The following is a 20,835-nucleotide window of genomic DNA, read 5'->3' as shown; positions in this document are numbered from 1 at the left end:
GAGGCTTCTGTAAGGCTGATAAAACAGTACGTAGGCTCCATGTGGGAAAATGATGTTGGACTGGTGGACTGATGGTTGCAGCTCCCGGAAGAAATCTCTTTAGCACTGGATGAGAACCGAGAGGCTCAGAAAATGACACCTGTGGGAATTGAAGAAATGGCTGATGCCTGTCTCTTTAATGTGTTAGGATGCAAGTCCATCTGTAAACCTTCCTGCAGTAATAATAATACATTGGCTATGGTAGGTGAGTCGGGAATAGTGTTGTGTTTCTCAAACCAATGAGAGAATGTGGTCCATGTACTCTGATAACTATGAGTAGTAGAAGGGCATCTTGCTGCTAAGATGGTATCCACTACTGTGGATGACAAATCTTACAGTAGTTTGTGCTCAATTTCCAGTCAACTGGAGCCACTGATGATCTGGATGGAAGAGAGGACCCTGGTGGACTAGATCCAGATAGGAAGGCAGATGACAAGGTGGTGACATTGCGAGGTGAATGATGTCCAAGAACCAAGGGTATCTTGGACAGTAGGGAGTCACCAGCACCACTTGGGCTTTCTCTGACTGGATCTCTTTTAGCAAGCTGGATAGCAATGGAGTTGTTGGAAACGCATGAAGAAATTCCCTTGGCCAAGTAACTGAGAGAGCATCCACTTGTTCAGCTCTGTGAGTTAGGAAGCGCACAAAAAACCTTTTTGTCTGATCGTTTCTTTTGGAAGCAAACAGGTCCATCTTGCCAAACCTTGTCAGAAGAGAGTGGAATACTTCCTTGTTGGCAGCCCATTCCCCCGGAAACAGTTGTTGACAGCTCAACCAGTCCGTGGTTGTATTCATGTTCCCCTGAATGTACTCTGCTGTGACAGAATACAAGTGCTGTTCCTCCCAGGTCAGTACTGTCATTCGGTGTGATGGGCTAGCGTCATCATGTTGTCAGTGCGAATTAATACATCTGGGTGAGTGTTGAGCCTCAGCTAACCCAGAAGGGACAGGGAGGGGGGAGGCATGAGTTTCAGGCGCCTCCGCTGCCAGAAGAAGCAGAGTTGGGAGTTGTTGAGTCTGAGCAGGACCTTGCGGGAGGGGGTCAGCTTGCACTCCAGCCAGTTCCCACGGGTAGCACACTCTCTGAGGAACAGAGCGCGCCGCCCCCAGCTGATGCACAGGACTTGTTGGGGAAGCTCCAGAGACAGTGCCAGCTCCTCCCTTGCCAAGCAGTTCCCAGGAGGATACCAGTGTGGCACAGCCCCCTGACCTCGAGCCCGTTGCTCAGGAGCAGGTGTCTTCCGATGAGCTGTTGGAAACACGCCCCCTGTCCCCTCGCTCCCGCCGCCATGAGAAATGGACAGGGCAAAGACAGGAATTACGAAGGAGTCAGAGATTACGTTCGAAAATGTCCCCTACTTAAGCTTGCTGCTCACAGTGGGGAGTCGTTGAGTCAACTTCCTTCACACGCTGCAGAGCATGTCTAGAGTATAGTTAGGGATTCTAGTGAGTTAGCACAGGGTTTTCTATGAAGCGCAATGCCTTTGATGTATCCATTACTCTAATAAAATGAGATTTACTTGCACCCACGCTTCAGCCTCATCCTTCCGGCTCTGGATGGGACAGTGAGTAAGAATGTGTAGAAAATGGCGGAGGACCAGATGAGATGCCCGCAGTTCCAACCAGTTGATGCTTCTGTGCATCTTTATAGTCAACTACAGATTTTGAACATATCTCCGCATCCCGAGACTTGCATCATGGTGATGACTGATCGAGGCAGATCTTGAAGAGGAACCCCTTTTTGGAGATTTTAAAATGATGCTCACTAGGGAAGACACTCCTTGACTTGCCTGAAGAGAAGAACAAAATGATGCCTGCTGTGTATTTTATGTTTCCTGATAACAGAGAAGAAGCATTGAAGAGGCTGGGAGTATAAGTGAGCCCAGGGCATATTTCCTATCGCCGATGCCATCATGCCCAAGGGCTTCATGAGCATCATGACATCTGCTGAGCAGGTGCGAAGGAGCAGGGTAACCATGGCTCTGATCTTCTGAATCCTCTCTGGTGTTAGAGAGATGGATGCTTGTACTGAGTCCAGGTATGCCCCTAGGTTCTGTAGTTGTTGAGAAAGAATGAGGTGACTCTTTTTGTTGTCCACTGGAAACCATGGTCTTTCAAATGAGCTGGCATCACCTGGACGTCTTCCTGGGCTTGTCAGAATGTCAAAGACCAAATCAGGAGGTCATTCAGATAGGGAAGCACATGTACACCTTGAAGATGTAGGTCAGTCACCAGAGTCACCATGACTTTGGTGAATACACGCGGAGTGGAGGCCAGGCCAAATGGCAGGGCTTTATATTGGTAATGGAAACTGTTGTAGTAGAAACGGAGTAGTCGATGGTGGGAAGGGAATATGGGGATGTGAAGATAACTTCCTTTAGATCCATCAAAGCTAGGAAGTCTTAGGGCTGAAGGACCTCCTGGATGGATGTGAGAGTTTTCATCTTGAATTTTCGGTAGGTGACAAATTTGTTTAGGAATTTGAGGCTTAGTACTATGTGCCAGGTTCCATTTTTCTTCCCCACCAAGAAGAAGACTGAGTAGAGCCCTGAGAAAAAATATTCTGAAGGAACTCTCTCGATTGCAGAGATGTTTAATAAGTGAAGAATCTCACTAGAAAATGCTTGCTGCTTCAAGATGGACTTGGAGATGGGAGAAGGAAGGAACCTGGTGGGCAGGTACGTCTTCAATTCTTGTAGCCCTCCTTAACCACCTGCAGAACCCATCAGTCCTGAGTGGTGGACTACTACCAATGAAAAAAATGGCCAAGCCTTTTCCCCACTGGTGGCAGTGGAATTGAGTCAGAACTGTTGTTGGTGTTGACGTCCCTGGAGCGATTGACTGGATCTATCACGGTTATAAGATCCTTGTTGGGGCTTTTGTTGGAATCTCGTTCGGTTCCACAATGGGCAGCAGCTTCTGAAATTATGCCTTCATCCTGCGAATCTGGAAGTATGAAAAGACTGGTAGGTGGTGGAAGGACACCTATAGAAACGTCTGTCATCTCTTCTCTGAGACGGCAGTGACTTCTTTTTATCCTTTGTTTCCACTAGGATGTCTTTTAGTGCCGCCTCACCAAACAACTTTGTTCCAGAGAAAGGGACTGAAGCCAGAACGGAACGTGATGAGGCATCCGTATCCCAGTGAGTAAGCCATTGGTGCCTGCAAGCAACTATGTCAGCAGCCATGGCCCTGCATGAAATCTGAGTGGAATCCATGGTAGCATCTGCTATAAATGCTAAGGATCTGGAGAATTTGAGCAGAGTCTTTCTAACCCTAGTAGGATCCTCATCAGGATTGTCTAACAGGTCTCCCACCCACAGTAGTGTTGGCCTAGTGAAAACAGAAGCTGAGACAAAGGCACGTATTGAAAAGCAGTGGCTTCAGGTCTGACCTGCGCTCATTTGGATCCTTCAGCTAAGCATCTCCATCTTGGGGAAGAAGAGCCCGGGAAAGAAGAGCAGAAATAAGACCATCCACTGCAGGAGTCTTATGTTGTTCCATGACTTCAGGATCTAAACGTTAGAACTTATTGACATAATTTATACACTTCTTGCTCTGAAGTGGTGAATTCCACTCAGACTTCATTATTGCTTTAAAGGGGGCAGGCAGTGATATGCATCTACTTGAAATTTCAGGAACTGGTAGCACAAGGGCACTCTTAGAAACTGGCTCCTGCTGCATTGGTTGTGCTGGAGACAAATCTAGAGCTGCTACCACCTTGCAAAATAAAGGTGGATAATAGATGTCTATGAATAGTCTAGCTGAAATTAACTCATCTAGTTCTGAGCCATCACTTCATTCCCCTTCCTCAAACTCGTGCTGATCCATGTAATCAGCATTAGAGTCTTATGCAGCATCGATTTTTTTGCTTAGCTGCTCTTGAAGAGCTTTGTCCACTAGCAGTGTGAAACAGACTTGGATATGACAATATTGGTTGATGCTGCACTCCTGCTTGTTGCTTTGACTGTGGAGGAACTGCTTCTGAATCACCCTGAGAAGGAGGCAGGGCACGTTTATCTACTCCTCCTTCTGCCAATTCAGTTGCTAGATCACCAATCATAGCATCTTTAAAAGCTGCTGGAGTACCTCAGGCAAAAATAAACTTGGCATCGGAACCTGTTGCAGTTGTTGCCTAACTAGAGATGGAGAAGCAGGGGTAGCCTGCAACAATTCATCTGATTTATGTGTATACTGTTGCTCTGGTGTGGGAGTGTGGTTTAGCTGTGGTGGCTGTGAGGGCAAAGGATTCTCCAGCACAAAACTTGTCACCTCCTTGTCTGAAGACAGGGGCTCACGTTCCCTGTTCATGCTTGGTAAAAGTTGAGGAGGGTCAGGGGAACGCGCTACCATGTTCAATAGAGGGCAGGGATGCAAGTAACTGGCAAAATGGCAGGTACTCTCTTCTACAATGGCGGGCATCACTGCTTCCCTGAAACCCAAACACCTTTGGACCACATCTGTGGACTCACCAACTGGGGTTATGACAGATCCCTGATGAGTTTTAGTGATCTGGAGAGGTGTGGTGTAGCCTGAACTTGTTAAAGTTCCCTCAGAGGGATCATCTGCGGCAGAAAATGATGGCCATAGCAAAACAGCGGGAAGCTTTAGCAGTTGGGCGCTGATCATGGCTACTGCCAAGTGCTGCCCAAGCCCCCTTGTGTGGCTTTTTCTTTGAAGACTGCACTTTAGTGCGCAATGAAGAAGAAGTTTTCCCCATCATTTTCCTTATCTATCCACCTGGAGCCCAGAAAAAAAAGGGGGGGCAGCTGAAGGTTTTAGAAGAAAGGTGAGGTTAGACTGTTTTTTTTAAAAAATGAGAATGAAAGAGAACAGCAACTTAGTAGTACAAGGCAAAACAAATTTGAGGGAAGGAAGTAGAAAAAAGAAGACAAAGGACTCAGTGAGGAGAGAGAGGTCACTAACAGGATGTTCTCTGAGCTGAGACAGGAAACGAACTGAGCCTCAACAATGAGGAGCAAAGTATTTGCTGAAGTGTTTCCTGTCTCTGAGCTGTAGGGGGAAGGTACATTACCCGTCTGGAAACCTCTGTCATCTAAGAGAAAAAAGCACACCTCCGTGTTTATGTCCAACTTTAGTGGGTTCGGGCAGGATACGGTATATCTGCTTACATAACAGGTGAGCTGTACAAATAAACAAGTATACATTCTTTCACATAAACACTTGTGCATGTGTAGAGACAACTTGCACCTGTGGTAGTGGAATGTGTGGATAAGCCTATTATACTCCTGAAGTGGTGGGGAGATTGGTGTGGAGGGGTGATTGTGGCGGTAGGGAGCAAGGGCATAGGAGTATTTCTGTGAACTGGATAGGTAAATGTTTTTCATTTTTATTTATTTAATTTTATTTATTTATTAAATTTGTATCCTGCCCTTCCTCCTAGAAGGAGCCCAGGGTAGCCAACAAAAACACTAAAAACACTCTAAAACATCATAAAAACAGACTTTAAAATATATTTAAACAAAACATCTTTAAAAACATCTTGTTAAAAAAGCTTTAAAAACATCTTAAAAAGCAATTCCAACACAGATTGGGAGAAAGTCTCTACTTAAAAGTCTTGTTGAAAGAGGAAGTCTTTCAACAAGAGATGGCGCCTGTCTAATATTTAAGAGGAGGAAATTCCACAGGGTAGGTGCCACTACACTAAAGGTGCACTTCCTATGTTGTGTGGAACGGACCTCCTGATAAGATGGTACCTGCAGAGGCCCTCACCTGCAGAGCTAGTGATCAACTGGGTATATAAGGGGTAAGACAATCTTTCTGGTATCCTAGTCCCAAGTTGTATAGGGCTTTGTAAACCAAAACCAGAACCTTGAACTTAGCCTGGTAACTAATGGGCAGCCAGTGCAATTCTTTCATCAGTGGGATGAAATGTTGGCAATATGCCTGTTTTTTATTATCTCTTGCTGAAGCCTTTCTCTATGCACCTATTCCATCAGAGATATGAAGATTATCTACAAGAGTGAGGGCTTTTTTGGCAGTGGCATCTCAGTTATGGAATGCCCTCTCCAAATATGTAAACATGGCTATCATTTAGGTGCCAAAAAAGCATTTTTATTTTAACAGAGTCTACTGATTTGGGTTGCAATCCTGTAAAACGCTTATATGGGAGTAAGTCCCTGAAGTCAATAGGAGTTATTTCTGAGTAGACCTGCATATGATTGAGCAGTTAAACCAATAGGTTTTAATCTGTTTTAAAGTTTGATCTTCTGTTTTCTTGTTTTTCTTTTCATGTTTATTTTGTAAATCTGATCTGATGAAAAGAAATATAAAAATGTTTTATATAAATAAATAGTGGGGAAGAAATGTAATATATAAAGATATATGCTTAAAATTAAAAAAAAAAAAAAGTACATGTCCTAGCACCGATTGAACTGCAAGGGGTTGGTATGTTGTATGAAAATGTTAATGTTTTATATGATTTTTTCTTTTTCTCAATGGTATAATGTATTTGTTTTTAAATATAAGTCGCTTGGAGACCTTTTGGGTAACAAATGACTCATAAGTGTTATAAAGCAACAAAAACAGAGGCTGAGAATAATCCTCACTTTCCATGGGTGAAGGACTTGGCACGCAGCCACTTTCTCACCTGGATAATGTTCTCTTGCATGTCTAGAATAATCAGATTAGCTTCTGTAGCCAGGTTCCCGCTAATCAGAGCTTCTTGATCAATCTCAGCTTTTGTTCTGGAAGGGTGACAAATCAAGTTATCAAACTAATAAAGCTACTTCTCACATCTTCATCATTATTATTATCATCTAAATTTATTACCTGCCCTTTACCCAAGGTCCCCGGGTGGGTCACAACAGTTTCAAAATACATCATTAGAAACAGTTCAAAACAACCTATAATCACATCACAAAAAATAAGGTGGGCCCTAAAAATATACATCTCAGGTGTCAAAGGCCAGGGTAAAAAGGTGCATCTTCAGCATCCACTGAAAACTGCACAGTGAACTGCCACTGTGGGGAGGGAGTTCCACAACGTAGCAGCTGCCACAAAGAATGTGTTTCCATGCCCCCCAAGTTTCTGAGGGTGGTTGAATGACCAAAGGGGCCCCTTCTGCTGATCTCTGCTGATCTCAACACTCTCAGAATAGCAGTCTTTAGAAACAGGACCCACCATTAGCCCTAAAATTGCAACACTGGGTCTACTTTTAGTTTATTATCAGAGATATTTGTCTTCTTTTTTCTTTGATTCAGTTCAGACATCATGACTAATGGTTAAGAAGTTGAACGGAGGATTAGTGCAAGGCTGGCAGAATGAGGCAGCTGCCTCAGGTGGCAGATACTAGGAGTCAGGAAGGTCAGTACCTGCATTTCTATGGTGGGGTACCACTGCCACTTGATGGCAGCAAGCTAAGGGGCACTGAGCAGGCTGTGTGGCATACCTCAAACTGTCTCCCAACACCTCACTGTCACTCCGATCCCTGGCATCTGCCACCTGGGACAGCTGCTTCACTCTGCCTAATGGCAGAGCCAGCCTTGCACTAATCCACTATTAAATCTCCAAGCAGACAAGCAGCTTTAACAGGGCAGTCTTCTAACATGTCTACTCAGAAGTAATGCACACCAACATTCAATGAGACTTACTGCTAGGATTGCATTCAGAACCATTGTTGACACATATGCTTAGAACAGGAATGGCTAGACTGTGGCTCTCCAGTTGTTGTTGGCCAACTCCCATCATCCCTGAACATTTGCCATGCTGGTCAGGGCTGATGGGAGCTGGAGTCACCAACAGCTGGAGGGTCAAGGTAAGCCATCACTGTTTAATGAGATCAGATTATGGTTTGGGTTCTGTACTATGGTTAGCATAAACCATGGTTTGGCATGATGTCTGAATCAAGGCAGAGTCTTACTCCAATTTTATATTTTCCTCTGCGTGCTTCCCTTTAAAAAGTTAAAGAAAGAAAGAAAGAAAGAAAGAAAGAAAGAAAGAAAGAAAGAAAGAAAGAAAGAAAGAAAGAAAGAAAGAAAGAAAGAAAAGCAATGATGCCATTTGGGTAGCACAAGTTAAGTTGGAACATTACCCAGTTTTGATCGTGACTTACCAACTGAAGACCCATGCATTACAGCAGAGACAAGGAACATGTGGCCCTTTAAGCTGTTGCTAGATTCTAACTCATATCAGCCCCAACCAGCATGGTTAATGGTTAGGGAGGATGGGAGCTGTACTCCAACAACATCTGGAGGGCCACAGCTTTCCCACTTCTGCATTAGAGAAATATCAGAGTGCCTGAATGTATTAACTTTACAGAAGGCCACTTTGTACTGACACATGGCTGATTGTGCTGAGTCTTTGCATTAAGTCATTAATTCCTAGACATGGTCTTGAAACAGCTTCATTATAATCATGCTTGCAGGAAGCCTTAAAAGTCTCCCAAAAGATGGAACAGCTCCAAATGGATCCCACTACTTAGCATAAGCAAAAATCACCATACAGAAGGCTGACTGACTTCACTTTCATGCTTCTCAGCAAATGCCTACCAAAAAAAAAAGGAAGAAAAAAGAAAAAGAAAAGCCATATCTTTTCACTCCTACTATTTGCTTTTGGGTGGTGAAATAATCATGCCTCAGCTAAGTATGCATTAAAAAAAATAATTCACCACTACCACTTGATCTTTTGGGACCTATTTAGCAATCACCAGAAAATTACTTTTCATCCTCACAAGCCCATGTGATTGGAGGAATCTTTTTTACACAACTTACAATGATTGCAGTCTCAGCTGTGCAAGAGAGGTGCACATACAAACAGAAGAGTCTTGGTAAGTGCAAACAAGCTGGTTCTGCAAATGGCTTCCTATTTATTCTCACCAAATTACTTTTGTAGCTCAGAAATTACATCCCAATTCCAAAGAAAGGGGATCCCAGGGAATGCAGTAATTATTGAACTATTGCCTTAATATCCCATGCAAGTAAAATAATGCTCAAAATTCTACAACAAAGGCTCTTACCATACATGGAGCAAGAAATGCCAGATGTCCAAGCTGGATTTAGAAAGGGAAGAGGCACCAGAGATCATATTGCAAACATACGCTGGATAATGGAGCGGACTAAGGAATTTCAGAAGGAAATCACCCTGTGCTTTATAGATTACAGCAAAGCCTTTGATTGTGTAGATCATGGAAAACTATGGAATGCTTTAAAAGAAATGGGGGTGCCACAGCATCTGATTGTCCTGATGTGCAACCTATACTCTGGACAAGAGGCTACTGTAAGGACAGAATATGGAGAAACCGATTGGTTCCCCATCAGAAAGGGGGTAAGACGGGTGTATTTTATCACCCTATTTGTTTAATCTACACGAAGAACATACCATTCGGAAAGCAGGATTAGACCAAGATGAAGGAGGTGTGAAAATTGGAGGGAGAAATATCAATAATTTAAGATGTGCAGACGATACCATACTACTAGCAGAAACCAGTAATGATTTGAAAAGAATGCTGATGAAAGTTAAAGAGGAAAGCCCAAAAGCAGGACTACAGCTGAATGTCAAGAAGACTAAAGTAATGACAACATAAGATTTATGTAACTTTACAGTTGACAATGAGGACATTGAACTTGTCAAGGATTATCAATACCTTGGCACAGTCATTAACCAAAATGGAGGCAATAGTCAAGAAATCAGAAGAAGGCTAGGACTGGGGAGGGCAGCTATGAGAGAACTAGAAAAGGTCCTCAAATGCAAAGATATATCACTGAACACTAAAGTCAGGATCATTCAGACCATGCTATTTCCGATCTCTATGTATGGATGTGAAAGTTGGACAGTGAAAAAAGTGGATAAGAGAAAAATCAACTCATTTGAAATGTGGTGTTGGGGGAAGAGCTTTGCGGATACCATGAACTGTGAAAAAGACAAATAATTGGGTGTTAGAACAAATTAAACCAGAACTATCACTAGAAGCTAAAATGATGAAACTGCGGTTATCATACTTTGGACACATAATGAGAAGACATGATTCACTAAAAAAGACAATAATGCTGGAGAAAAATAGAAGAGAGTAGAAAAAGAGGAAGGCCAAACAAGAGATGGATTGATTCCATAAAGGAAGTCACAGACCTGAACTTACAAGATCTGAACAGGGTGGTTCATGACAGATGCTGTTGGAGGTCGCTGATTCATAGGGTCGATATAGGTCATAATCGACTTGAAGGCACATAACAACAAATGTCTATGTCTAGGGACGACACTTGTAAATCCTAATGGAAATCTTACATTCTAAAAAAATTTTTTTTACTGTTGCTAACCCAATAGATTCTAGAGTTAAAAACTGTCCTAGCCTCTGCTTCTTCTCAAAAGTTACTTACATAGATGCATTTTTCAAAAATGAGCACTGAAAACAACAGTAAAAACAACAACAAATAAATATAATGTCCAGGAAGCAGTCAGTCAATAAAAGGCATATACAGTGGTAAATGCCATATGATGTGAAGCTGAGACATGTCTATGGGACACCTAATGGAGAAACCTGTAGTGGACACTCACTGGGGAGCTTGTATTACTGCAGCTTTTGCTCCACTGCATATTTATGAACATGTGGGTCTGCCTTACACAGTGAGGTTTACAGCTGCAAATGTTGACATCAGCATGTTAAGCACACTGCAAAAAGTTTGAATCTATAAAGGAGCCAATGGTATAACAAACACTTCATCATGAGGAAAGTGCAGCCCAGGTCAACTCACCTCTATTCTTACCACACCAGTTATGAACTGGATAAGGTGCTATCCAGTACCAGGCCAACTGTGAACTGTGAATTTGTTATGCGCAGTGATTCAGAGCCACTTTCACCTGGCAGATGTATTGCGCTAGCCCTGTGCTAGCACCTGATGTTCCCTTCAAATCCTGTGGCTACTAGGCATTTTTCTAACTTCATTCTGCAGGCTTTTTCTCTCTCCTGCACTAAAGGAAGTGGTGAGCAATGTCCCAGCATAATGAGACATAAGGCACCAGCCTTGTGATCCAGGGGAGGGGAAGTCCCTTGTTTTTATCCGGCAGCAAGAGACTACAAGAAGAGTTTTGCAAGAAGGCAGGTCCTCCTAATCTCTAGCTCCAACCAACCTAGTGCTGAAAATATGGAGAGAACTCGTCACCTTGATCCAATCCCTTTTGTTGTTGGCTGTCAGGGGAAACCACAAGATGATATGAAAAAAGAACACAGATAATATTTTAGCAAGGGAAAGAATGCACTCATGTTTTATTGCATGCCGCACTCAGAAATATTTACATATATTTACAGCTTACTTTCCATAAGTACTGATAACTCTACCGCTAGTGAGAGGCAAGAAATAAAGGGATTTCAGAATGACAGTTTAGGGGTTTCCCCCAAAAAAAATGAAAATGAAAAAGCTACACATATATCAGTCCAGGATGCTTTAAGGATAAAGTTTCCTACCTTGGTATGAAGAATGAAACTAAATTGCTTCTGGGAGAAGCAGTTCTTGTAAAGGTGATATAAATTCATTAAATTACTTACTTATCTAGCCTCTCGTTTGCTTGCCGCCAGTGTGTCTGCTCTTTCCTCCATCGTAGGTTCTCATTCATCCCTGGGAATCTATCATTCCCTACAAGGGCAATATACATAAAGTCACACTGAAACTTTAATATCAACATTGCCTTAGTGATATGAGTTCTACAAGAGGCTACATCCATTGTGATGGCAACGAGGGAAAGTGTATCTTTTTACACACAGAGTAAAATAACACATTTGATATGAAAACTGTTGAAATATGACAGATGGGAACACTGTGCCCCTGAGAACAATGAGGCCTGATTGGGGCTTAGAGCCAAGGAGTCAAGCCAACCTAGACGCCAAAGACGGGCCAGAGGCAGGCTAAGGAATGAGGCCCGTAAGTTCAGATTTGGGTGAAGTACAGCAGAGATAACCAACATAGTGCTCTCCAGATGTTGTTGGACTGCAACTCCCATCATCCTTAGCCAGCATGGCCAATTATCAGGAATGAAGGGAACTGGAGTCCAGTAACATCTGAAGCATACCACATTGGCTATCCCTAAGGTGTATATAGAATCTAATCATGCATTTCCTCTTAATGAAAAAATGTGTGGAATCAAGTCACTGCAAGCCACTTTCTTTTAAGAAGTAGAATGACAGTGGCCAACCATCAGTCCTGTAACTCAGTTCAGTGGGAGTGGTTGTAGTACCAACCCTGGTTGCTGCATCTCTTGGATACTAGGAGGAAAAAAGCCTTCTTTAGCCTTCTTTTGGCAGTCAAGGCAAACACAACAGCAGGTGATGATTAGTTCCACGCACTTCCTCAGTAAGGGGTATAACTAATTGGCCCATAGGAAATATCAAATTGAGGAGCTGGGACAATGATCAAACCAGCTTTCTGGTCACTTTCCAAAAGGAAACAAGAGGCTTAAAGAACAACACTAATCTATCAAGATCAAGGGGCGTGATCAAGAGGCCAAACTAGTGTAGTTTTTTGCCTAAAATACGGATTCCTGCTTTGGGGGGGTAGGGAGAATTTAGGACACTACAGCTGAATGCAGTGCATTGTCTACTGCCAACACTCTCTCCCTAGGTAATTTCAAGTATACAAAGACAGTTTATCCCATCTAGTTGTAGGAAGCTAAGCTTGAGAGGAAGGGTTTTTGCTCCTCCCTGCAGAAATGTATCGGGCAACTTGACTTTCACTGTTCTTTAGGATAAGGCTATAAATCTTCTGATCTACATAGAGAAAGTCAAACTCAGCTGTGTCCTTGCAGGGTTTGTCTCCTCAGCAGCAAGAAGACTCTTGCCACTTGGAGAGCAGGTTTTCTCTATGCATTTAGCAGAAGGAAGTGCAGTACGCTTCCCATCTAGCACATTGGAGGCTTGGTCAACTCCAATGGATCCCCTTTCCTTTGCCCTACAAATGCTCCTCTGTTAGTGGCCCCCTTTCTCTCTCCTGCCATCTATTCAACAAACCCTGTTCTCTATTTTCTCTCAAGTTCACTCTGGGAGCCTTTTTTTGATGGGAGAGTGGGATACTAATGCTAACAACGGCAACAGAACAACAATAACAAATGCCTTTTCTTGAACCAGGCTAGGAACCAACATGACTTCCAAGTGGGACATGAGGCACACTTTCCTTACCTCCTTGAATATTCTTAAGAAAAGGGCAGAGCTTGGAAAAGTTACTTTTTTAAACTACAACTCCCATTAGCCCCAGCCAGCATGGCCACTGGATTGGGCTGATGGTAGTTCAAAAAAGTAACTTTTCCAAGCTCTGGAAAAGGGGGTTAGGGAGGTGTGCTGTTTGTGGCCTATTGCCGAAATAAAACACAAACACCATTCATTGGGTTAAATCATGGGCCACTTTATTAAACGGAATCAATTAGAATAATGAACCTGCAGAGGGGAAATCAAGTGCGGGAGCATTCTGATGATCCAGGCAAAGCCTGCTTGCAGCCACAGGGCGACTAAACCTTGCCTGAGCCCGGGGCTGCCCTGTGCCAGACCCCAGCTCAAGCCACACCCTGAAGATGTGTAGGGGGTCCAACCCGCATCACCGCCCCCCGGAGCCGTGAAACTCCAAGCGGATGAGGCACGTTGGCCCCAAAGGCGGCCCGTGTTCTGCCCCCTGGGCCGTATAGCCCTGAGCTGCAGGCCCCCGGACCGCCAATCGCCCCCAAAGGTGCCTAAAGGTGTCACCTAGCTGCCCTTTCCCTTTAAACCTTTCCCCGCACTTCTTTGCCACAAAAGGGGGACAAGCCTCTGCTTAGTCTCCCTTTACCCCACACCCGATAAGAATCTCGTGCAGACCCCTCTGCAGGTCCATCTGGAAGATGCCATCGTTGCCCCACGAACTGCATGTCCACGCATGCCTACTACTGAGGGCCTTGCCCTCCATGTCTGAGCACAGCAGACGACCCAAGGCTACCGAGGCCTCAACTGCATGTCCTCACATGCCTGCCACTGAGGGCCTTGCCCTCCATGTCTGATCACAGCAGACGACCCAAGGCTACCGAGGCCTCAACTGCATGTCCTCACATGCCTGCCACTGAGGGCCTTGCCCTCCATGTCTGACCACAGCAGACGACCCAAGGCTACCGAGGCCTCAACTGCATGTCCTCACATGCCTGCCACTGAGGGCCTTGCCCTCCATATCTGACCACAGCAGACGACCCGAGGCTACCGAGGCCTCAACTGCATGTCCTCACATGCCTGCCACTGAGGGCCTTGCCCTCCATGTCTGACCACAGCAGACGAACAGATGCCATTGTGGCCTCAACTGCATGTCCTCACATGTCTTGCCCTTCAGTAACCAAGGTAATTCCCACCCAGGGGAATGACCACCACCTGCAGAACCTTCCGCCCTGAACCCTGCTGGAACAACATGGGTAGGAGACCATTCCAGTGCATACTCTGTCGACCCAGCCACCAAACTGTGGCCCACCATCCGAGGCCCAGCTGTGAACCAATGTGCGTTTGCGGCCCCAAGGCCAGCCTATGAGATCATGCCATGACTGCAGAGTAGGCTGCGCGTCTGCTCCATCCCCATCCAGCAACCTGCCAAAACAGAAACAATCGTGAACAGTTGGGTCGCGGACCTTCAGACTCACCCCCAGGGTGAATGTATTCCATGCGCCTCCTACTTCCACCTCCTAATGGTGTGCACCTGCATATACCAAAACCAAATGGACCGTCCCAGGTAGGCAATTCCACTGCCGGGTAGGCAAACCCCATTCCGGAGGAGCATGTCCCTCAAACCCCCATGGGTCTGCTCCCAGGCACTGCGACACTAGACTGAAACTTTATAAGGGAAGATCCCTCCCCCTGAATATCAGGCAACCAGGCCTGTAGCTTCAGGCCAAAAACACTATGACGCCGTCATGGGGAAATGTCCAGTCCAGAGGGAGGGTAAAATAATGTGGACTAACTCTTGCACCCCTGGTCTGCCTGGAAGTCTGACCTGGCCCCCAAACACCCTCGCCCCCCATCCGGAAGGCTCCGAATTAAGTGTGAGGGCCACTACATGCAACTGCTGAGCTTTGAAGCATGATAGTCTCAGGGCACCTCCCTGATCAACCATCCCTGGCGGGTCAGGTGAACATGGAGGATGAGGATAAGGGGTATGGGGGTGTGCATGGGCCAGCTGGCCAGCACCTGACATATCCCAAGACATCTGAATGGTCCTAAAGGCCCCCTGCCAGCCTACCTTGCGACACACTGACAGACAAGATACACTCCTACCATGTGATGAATTCCAGCACGTGATTCATAGGAATAGGCCACACTTTGCATAGCCCCTGCCAGCCCCTAACTCCCAGGAATCCCCTCCTGCCCTCTGATAGCTGGTGAGCATGCTGGGGCAGCAGATAGGCATATGGCCATCTCTGACTCCCTTCCCCCATCTCCCAGTATGTGGTATGGGACTAGCAGAGTCGGTCCTTCCTCTAACTGAAACACCATTGACGCGCCGCAGGAAAGGAGGGGGCCACCACAGGTTGGCGCACAAGGCAGCCAAAAACTTTGAACTTGTGGTAAGGCTGTGAAATCCCTGTTATGGCACCATCACCCCCACCGTAGAAGGCCCCCAACACCTGAAGGGCAGAAAACAAACACCTTCCCCAGCCCCTGAAAACTGCAGGATCTTGATCTGCAACAGTTCAAGCTTTTCCAGGGGAGCCTGCAGCCCTGGGTCCAAAAGTCAGTCTTCATACCCTGGAAGGTGAACACTGGGGCAGGATCTTCCCTTTCCCCAGCTGCCAAAGGAACCCCCCAGTTCATAGCTATGCTATAAACTGTGCCATCAGGTGCTAATATGCACCCAAAGTCTGCCCTACCCGTAAACTGTAAATCATGAAAGTAGTGCCCCACTGCTTCTGAGCCCTCTCGTCTCCAAGAAGGGGCTGAAGTGCTCCATGCAAGAATACAGCAGCCCATAGGTAATGCTCTGCTGCATAGTTGACTTAACAGGCAAAACTCAGCAGCTCAAAATCCACCGTGTGTAACGGCCGGCAATGCAGGCAGATTAGCTGCCACACTGGCCCATAAGGCATCACTGAGTGACCCCACTTGTATGACGGATGGTGAATCAGGTAGACTTTGCCCACTGCCACTTTGAGCACTATACGGGGGGGGTTGGCACTGAGAGAGCAGAGGTAGGGGATGATGGGAAGGGGCCAATAACCCTGCCCAACTGTATGTCTTCATCAATTGTCCCCTGGACCAGTGCATCCATAGGATCCGGAAAACCGCATAATAAAGAAAAACCACATCATAAAATGAATCCCCCCATAACTGGGCAGTCTGCAAGCAAGGTCCATAGCCCTCGAGCGTAGCTGGGAAGGGACACTTTTTCCGAGCAGCCTCTGCTGGGGGCTGCCCTGGCCCCACATATCCTTCTGGCTTGTTGTTGTGCCTTTAATAGCAGGTTCGTATTCAGCAGTTATTAGATGGCATGGAGTTAAGCAATGTCATCTTCTAATGTCTGCAGATCAAATGACCCTTAAAGGCACAGGACTAGAGGCCTGTAAAAAGGTGGGCACCTTATCTACAGACCAGTTTGTAAACTAGCTAAAGTGAAGATGCAAGCAAATGTGCAGCCTGCACGTGATTAATTCCATTATGTTTAAATAATTTACTCAGAGAAATATGAATTGGACCAATTCTATGCATACTTACTTATGAGAAAATCCCCGAGTGTCTCGTTACTTCTTCCCCTGGAAGGGTGCATGTGATTGCACACATACAGCAGAATCCTATGTGTGTTTACTCAGAATATCACAGATTAAATGGGTTTTAGGACAGAGGTTTATGGGACTTAACTGATGGAAAGGTTCATATATTTTTACCTGGGTTTGAAGAACGTATTTGGGGGGGGAGAAGCTTAACAGTGAAAAAAGGGGGGATGAGTTTCCTTTGCATTTTGGAGTTGAAGTAGTTTTGGAGGTGAGGTTGCAGCACTAACTGGGGTCCCTACAGGCTCCTGCCGCCTCCCTTCTGTCTCCAGCTGCCCCCCACCCTCCTCAAAAAGCCCCTGCTCTTTGTAATTACATTGCATTGCTCCAATCCAAATGGCCACTACGTTATGACAGAGCATCTTTCTAGGTTATTCTGCAAAAGAAGTGGCGGCCACAGGCAGCAGGAGGCTGAAATTTAAAGGAGGATTAAATTTAAAAGAGGATTAAACAAATTCATGGAGGACAGGGCTATCAATGGCTACTAGCCATGATGTCTGTGCTGTGCCACCCTAGTCAGAGGCAGCATGCTTCTGAAAACCAGCTGCCGGAAGCCTCAGGAGGGGAGAGTGTTCTTGCACTCGGGTCCTGCTTGCGGGCTTCCCCCAGGCACCTGGTTGGCCACTGTGAGAACAGGATGCTGGACTAGATGGGCCACTGGCCTGATCCAGCAGGTTCTTCTTATGTTCTTAACCCATGGCTGCTAAGCTCTGGAGGAAACCAGGTTAGGGAAGGCTGACTTATAATCATAAGATCACCTAGCTTTTCATTTTCGTAAACTGTTGTGATACCTCAGTTTGGTTCTTCAGCTGAATCCCTTTTTAAACAGTATTGTCACCCATTGTATCACATTGATTCACCATTCTGTGCAGTGAATTAAATAGGAATTAAATGATTGACAACAAAAATAAGCAGCTGTTTTTTAAACAAAAACACTCAACTAAATTGTACTGAATGGTTTTGATGTTCAAACAAAAAATCAACCACCTGAATTCCCACTATCCAGGGATCTGCAGTTCTGACTCATTTAAACTTCAGATGCATTTTCCATCTCCACTGCATATTAACATAACCTCCTGCTAGGATACTTTGAAAAACATGGATTAAATGCTAGCTTGCTCTTTATAATTCCATGGGTAGATCAGGATAATGAAGCAGCTGCCTTTTTATGAACAGCCACAGAGAATCAACAGGACTAATCAAGTAGTTTGGGGGCCAAAATCTTTATTAACCTCGTTGCCATGCTTGAAATTCTCACTGATGCACAGGATGGTGCTTTCAAGATAAACCAAGAAGCCAACCAAGTAATTAAAAAGAAGCAGGTAAAGGTCCCTGGCAGGCACTCATTGCATGATTAAAAATCAAACAACAAAGCACTAGTTTAGATCTTATTCTACCGAGTGCAACTGAGAAGAATAGCATAAGCAGGCTGATCCTTTCTATGCTACTTAGAAGTAATTCTCCCCGTATTCAGTGGGCCTTATTTATTCTCTAAGTGTGCTTAGGAATGCAACCATAAATCTTCCTTACACCACCTCGCCGCGGCTGAAAGTCCTCCCGCGCCTCGCCGCCGCTGGAAGTCCTCACGTGTGTCGTCGCAGCCGCAAGGCCGGCCCATCGCGGCCAGAAGGCCCCCCTCGTCCCGCCGCTGCCCCCGCAAGGCCGGCTCACCAAAGGCCCCGCCGCAGCCGGAAGGCCTCGCCCGCGCCGGGAGGCTCCCCGCGCCGCGCAGCCGCCGCCGCCACAAAGCCTCAGCCGCCAAAGGCCGGCTCACCAAAGGCCCCGCCGCGGCCGGAAGGCCTCGCCCGTGCCGGGAGGCCCCCCGTGCCACGCAGCAGCCGCCACCACAAAGCCTCAGCCGCCAAAATTCAAAGGAGGGCGGGAGGCTGGCAGAGCGGCCTTAAATGGCCTTCAGCCGCCCCGCCTCCTTCCTGTGTGTCACGATGGCGCGCCAGCGCGCCTCGTGCACGCCCGATGGCGGCCTGAGCTTCTGCTGTGGCCACAAACTCGCCCCTTTGCCCGGAAGTACCGGGCACGGAACGGGATAACGATACTTTTCACCACAAATCAACAGAAAATTCAGTACCAAATCCAAATTGGGCAGAATTTTATCATATCCCTAGTCTAGATGCACCCATTATATATGGCAACTTCCCATGTTCCCAACTTTGTCAGGAAAAATCTAAATCCTTTTTCAAACACCTCTTCAGACATTTGTTGCTCTCAAGGTTGTTTTTTGAGACATGTGTGTTTATAAACACAGTTTCTTTGTATATATACAAATGGGATAGAAAAGCAAACAGCCTACCAGCAGGCATCCTGCAACGCTTCATCATTTCACCCCTAGCTCCCTCTCCTCTTAGTAAAGCCTCTTCCAGACGAGCTTTTACATCCCTTGATTTCTGGAGTGCTTGAGTGCTGACTTTGTCTGAGCTTTGTTTACCCTGTACAAAGATGCAAGGAATTTAGTAACAAAACTCATCAGTATCAAAAGGTTAGTACAGTATGTCTTTTAAACATACAACGAAATCTACCAACCAATTATTCTGTACCTCTTGAAAACTTTAATTAAAATTTTGCAAAAAGATACAGGGGAAGCATATCTGAAAAATCAACTTGTGCAACACATTTCTGTGCGAGAAAACCTATCCACTGTAATACATCAAAACAATGAGCAACAGGCCTGGATTGGATGCTATTCTATTTACCTTGTACTCGAAGGCCGAGACACAGATGAAAAGGAGGTCTAAAATCCTGTTCAGCTGCACAGATGGCAGATCTGCAATCCATTTCTGAATAAGATTTTGATCGGCATTTTTCATGATCCAAAGGAAACAGATTAAAAGGTGACGCGAAGTTTCTGGACTTAAAGTGTTGTATTGTTTGTAGGGCTTGGAACAGATAAAATAAGTTTACATGGAAGTTAAACATAAAGAAAGGCATATTCAATAATACTAATAAATACTGATTGCACAGGTCATAATATCTGACAGTTGGGAGGGGTCCTTTCTGTTGCTTAAGATGACCTTTCCAGCTGACAAATCTGCTAAAGCAATTTAGAGCCTCGAGTTGGGATTGGAAATATCTCCATTTCAAGCAGTGGGCTAGAGTGCTCCCTGCCAATGAGGAAAAAAAGGTTTTCCTTAGGAATACAAATGCTAGCAGAAAGAGCACCAGCTCTCTGTTTGAAAAGGAGCTCCTTAAAAACACTTTCTACTAGTAGGGAGGGCTCTAGCCAGTCCAGTTGAAATGGCACCATTCCATTTTGAAATGGCACCATTCCATTTTGAAATGGCTACAGCAGATTATTAGATCAAAGGAGCTTTGTTTCAAGCATGTAACTGGAATCTTTCCAACTCTCTGATCAGACTGAACTACTTGCTCAAGAGTAATTCTGCTGTTCTTTGCTGGTGCAAACAGCACACTTGCAAAAAGCAGCAGCAAGATATTCCAGAGCAGTCTTCCCCATCTTGGGGCCCTCCAGATGTTTTGGACTACAAATCCCATCAGCCCCAGGCAGCGAGGAGGATCAAGAAGTGATTGTTTGTTCCTTCTCCTATGAGAAAAAATATGTATAGTATGCACACACCCATAGACACAGGTCAATGAAAGAGCAAAATAAATTCCAAAAGTTTGCTCCTGGAAGCGAGACCGATAATAGGGAGCAATGAAGCAAGAAAAATCTGTGCAAACATACTGTAAGTAGACCTACCACTGTGGACACAGATGAGCCAGAGGACTGTAAGAGATTAAACTGATTCCCAGCAATGGCCAGAGCAATATTTTGGTTAATTTGGCCTGCAGCCTCTTGTTCTTCATCTGGAGATCCAATACGGCCTTTTCCATTGCGACCATCTGAAACTACATTGGAAAAGACAGAGTGCTTACTTGTAACTGAAGTTTATAGAGCAGTCACCGGTAGAATTTATTTATTTATTATTTAATTTGTATCCCACCCTTCCTCCCAGCAGGAGCCCAGGGCAGCAAACAAAGCACTAAAAACACTTTAAAACATCATAAAACAGATCTTAAAATACATTAAAACAAAACAAAGTTATAAACATTTTAAAAAACAACTTTAAA

General features: G+C 45.2%; 1 protein-coding gene across 3 annotated transcripts in view; it reads right to left on the bottom strand.

Moving 5' to 3' along the window:
• The window catches only part of DOCK8 (dedicator of cytokinesis 8), a 171,982-nt gene that overhangs the window by 33,180 nt on the left and 117,967 nt on the right, over positions 1 to 20,835 (bottom strand). For all 3 annotated transcript variants that reach the window (XM_061628825.1, XM_061628816.1, XM_061628835.1), the window contains 5 exons: positions 20,465 to 20,613; positions 19,461 to 19,643; positions 19,061 to 19,196; positions 11,540 to 11,627; positions 6,650 to 6,746 (listed from right to left, as the gene is read on the bottom strand). In XM_061628825.1, the coding sequence (XP_061484809.1) occupies positions 6,650 to 6,746; positions 11,540 to 11,627; positions 19,061 to 19,196; positions 19,461 to 19,643; positions 20,465 to 20,613 (653 nt within the window). The remainder of the gene's footprint in view (positions 1 to 6,649; positions 6,747 to 11,539; positions 11,628 to 19,060; positions 19,197 to 19,460; positions 19,644 to 20,464; positions 20,614 to 20,835) is intronic.

This window comes from Rhineura floridana, chromosome 1 (assembly GCF_030035675.1).
Source record: "Rhineura floridana isolate rRhiFlo1 chromosome 1, rRhiFlo1.hap2, whole genome shotgun sequence".
Lineage (NCBI taxonomy): Eukaryota > Metazoa > Chordata > Lepidosauria > Squamata > Rhineuridae > Rhineura > Rhineura floridana.
This window is presented reverse-complemented; position numbering and strand designations above follow the sequence as displayed.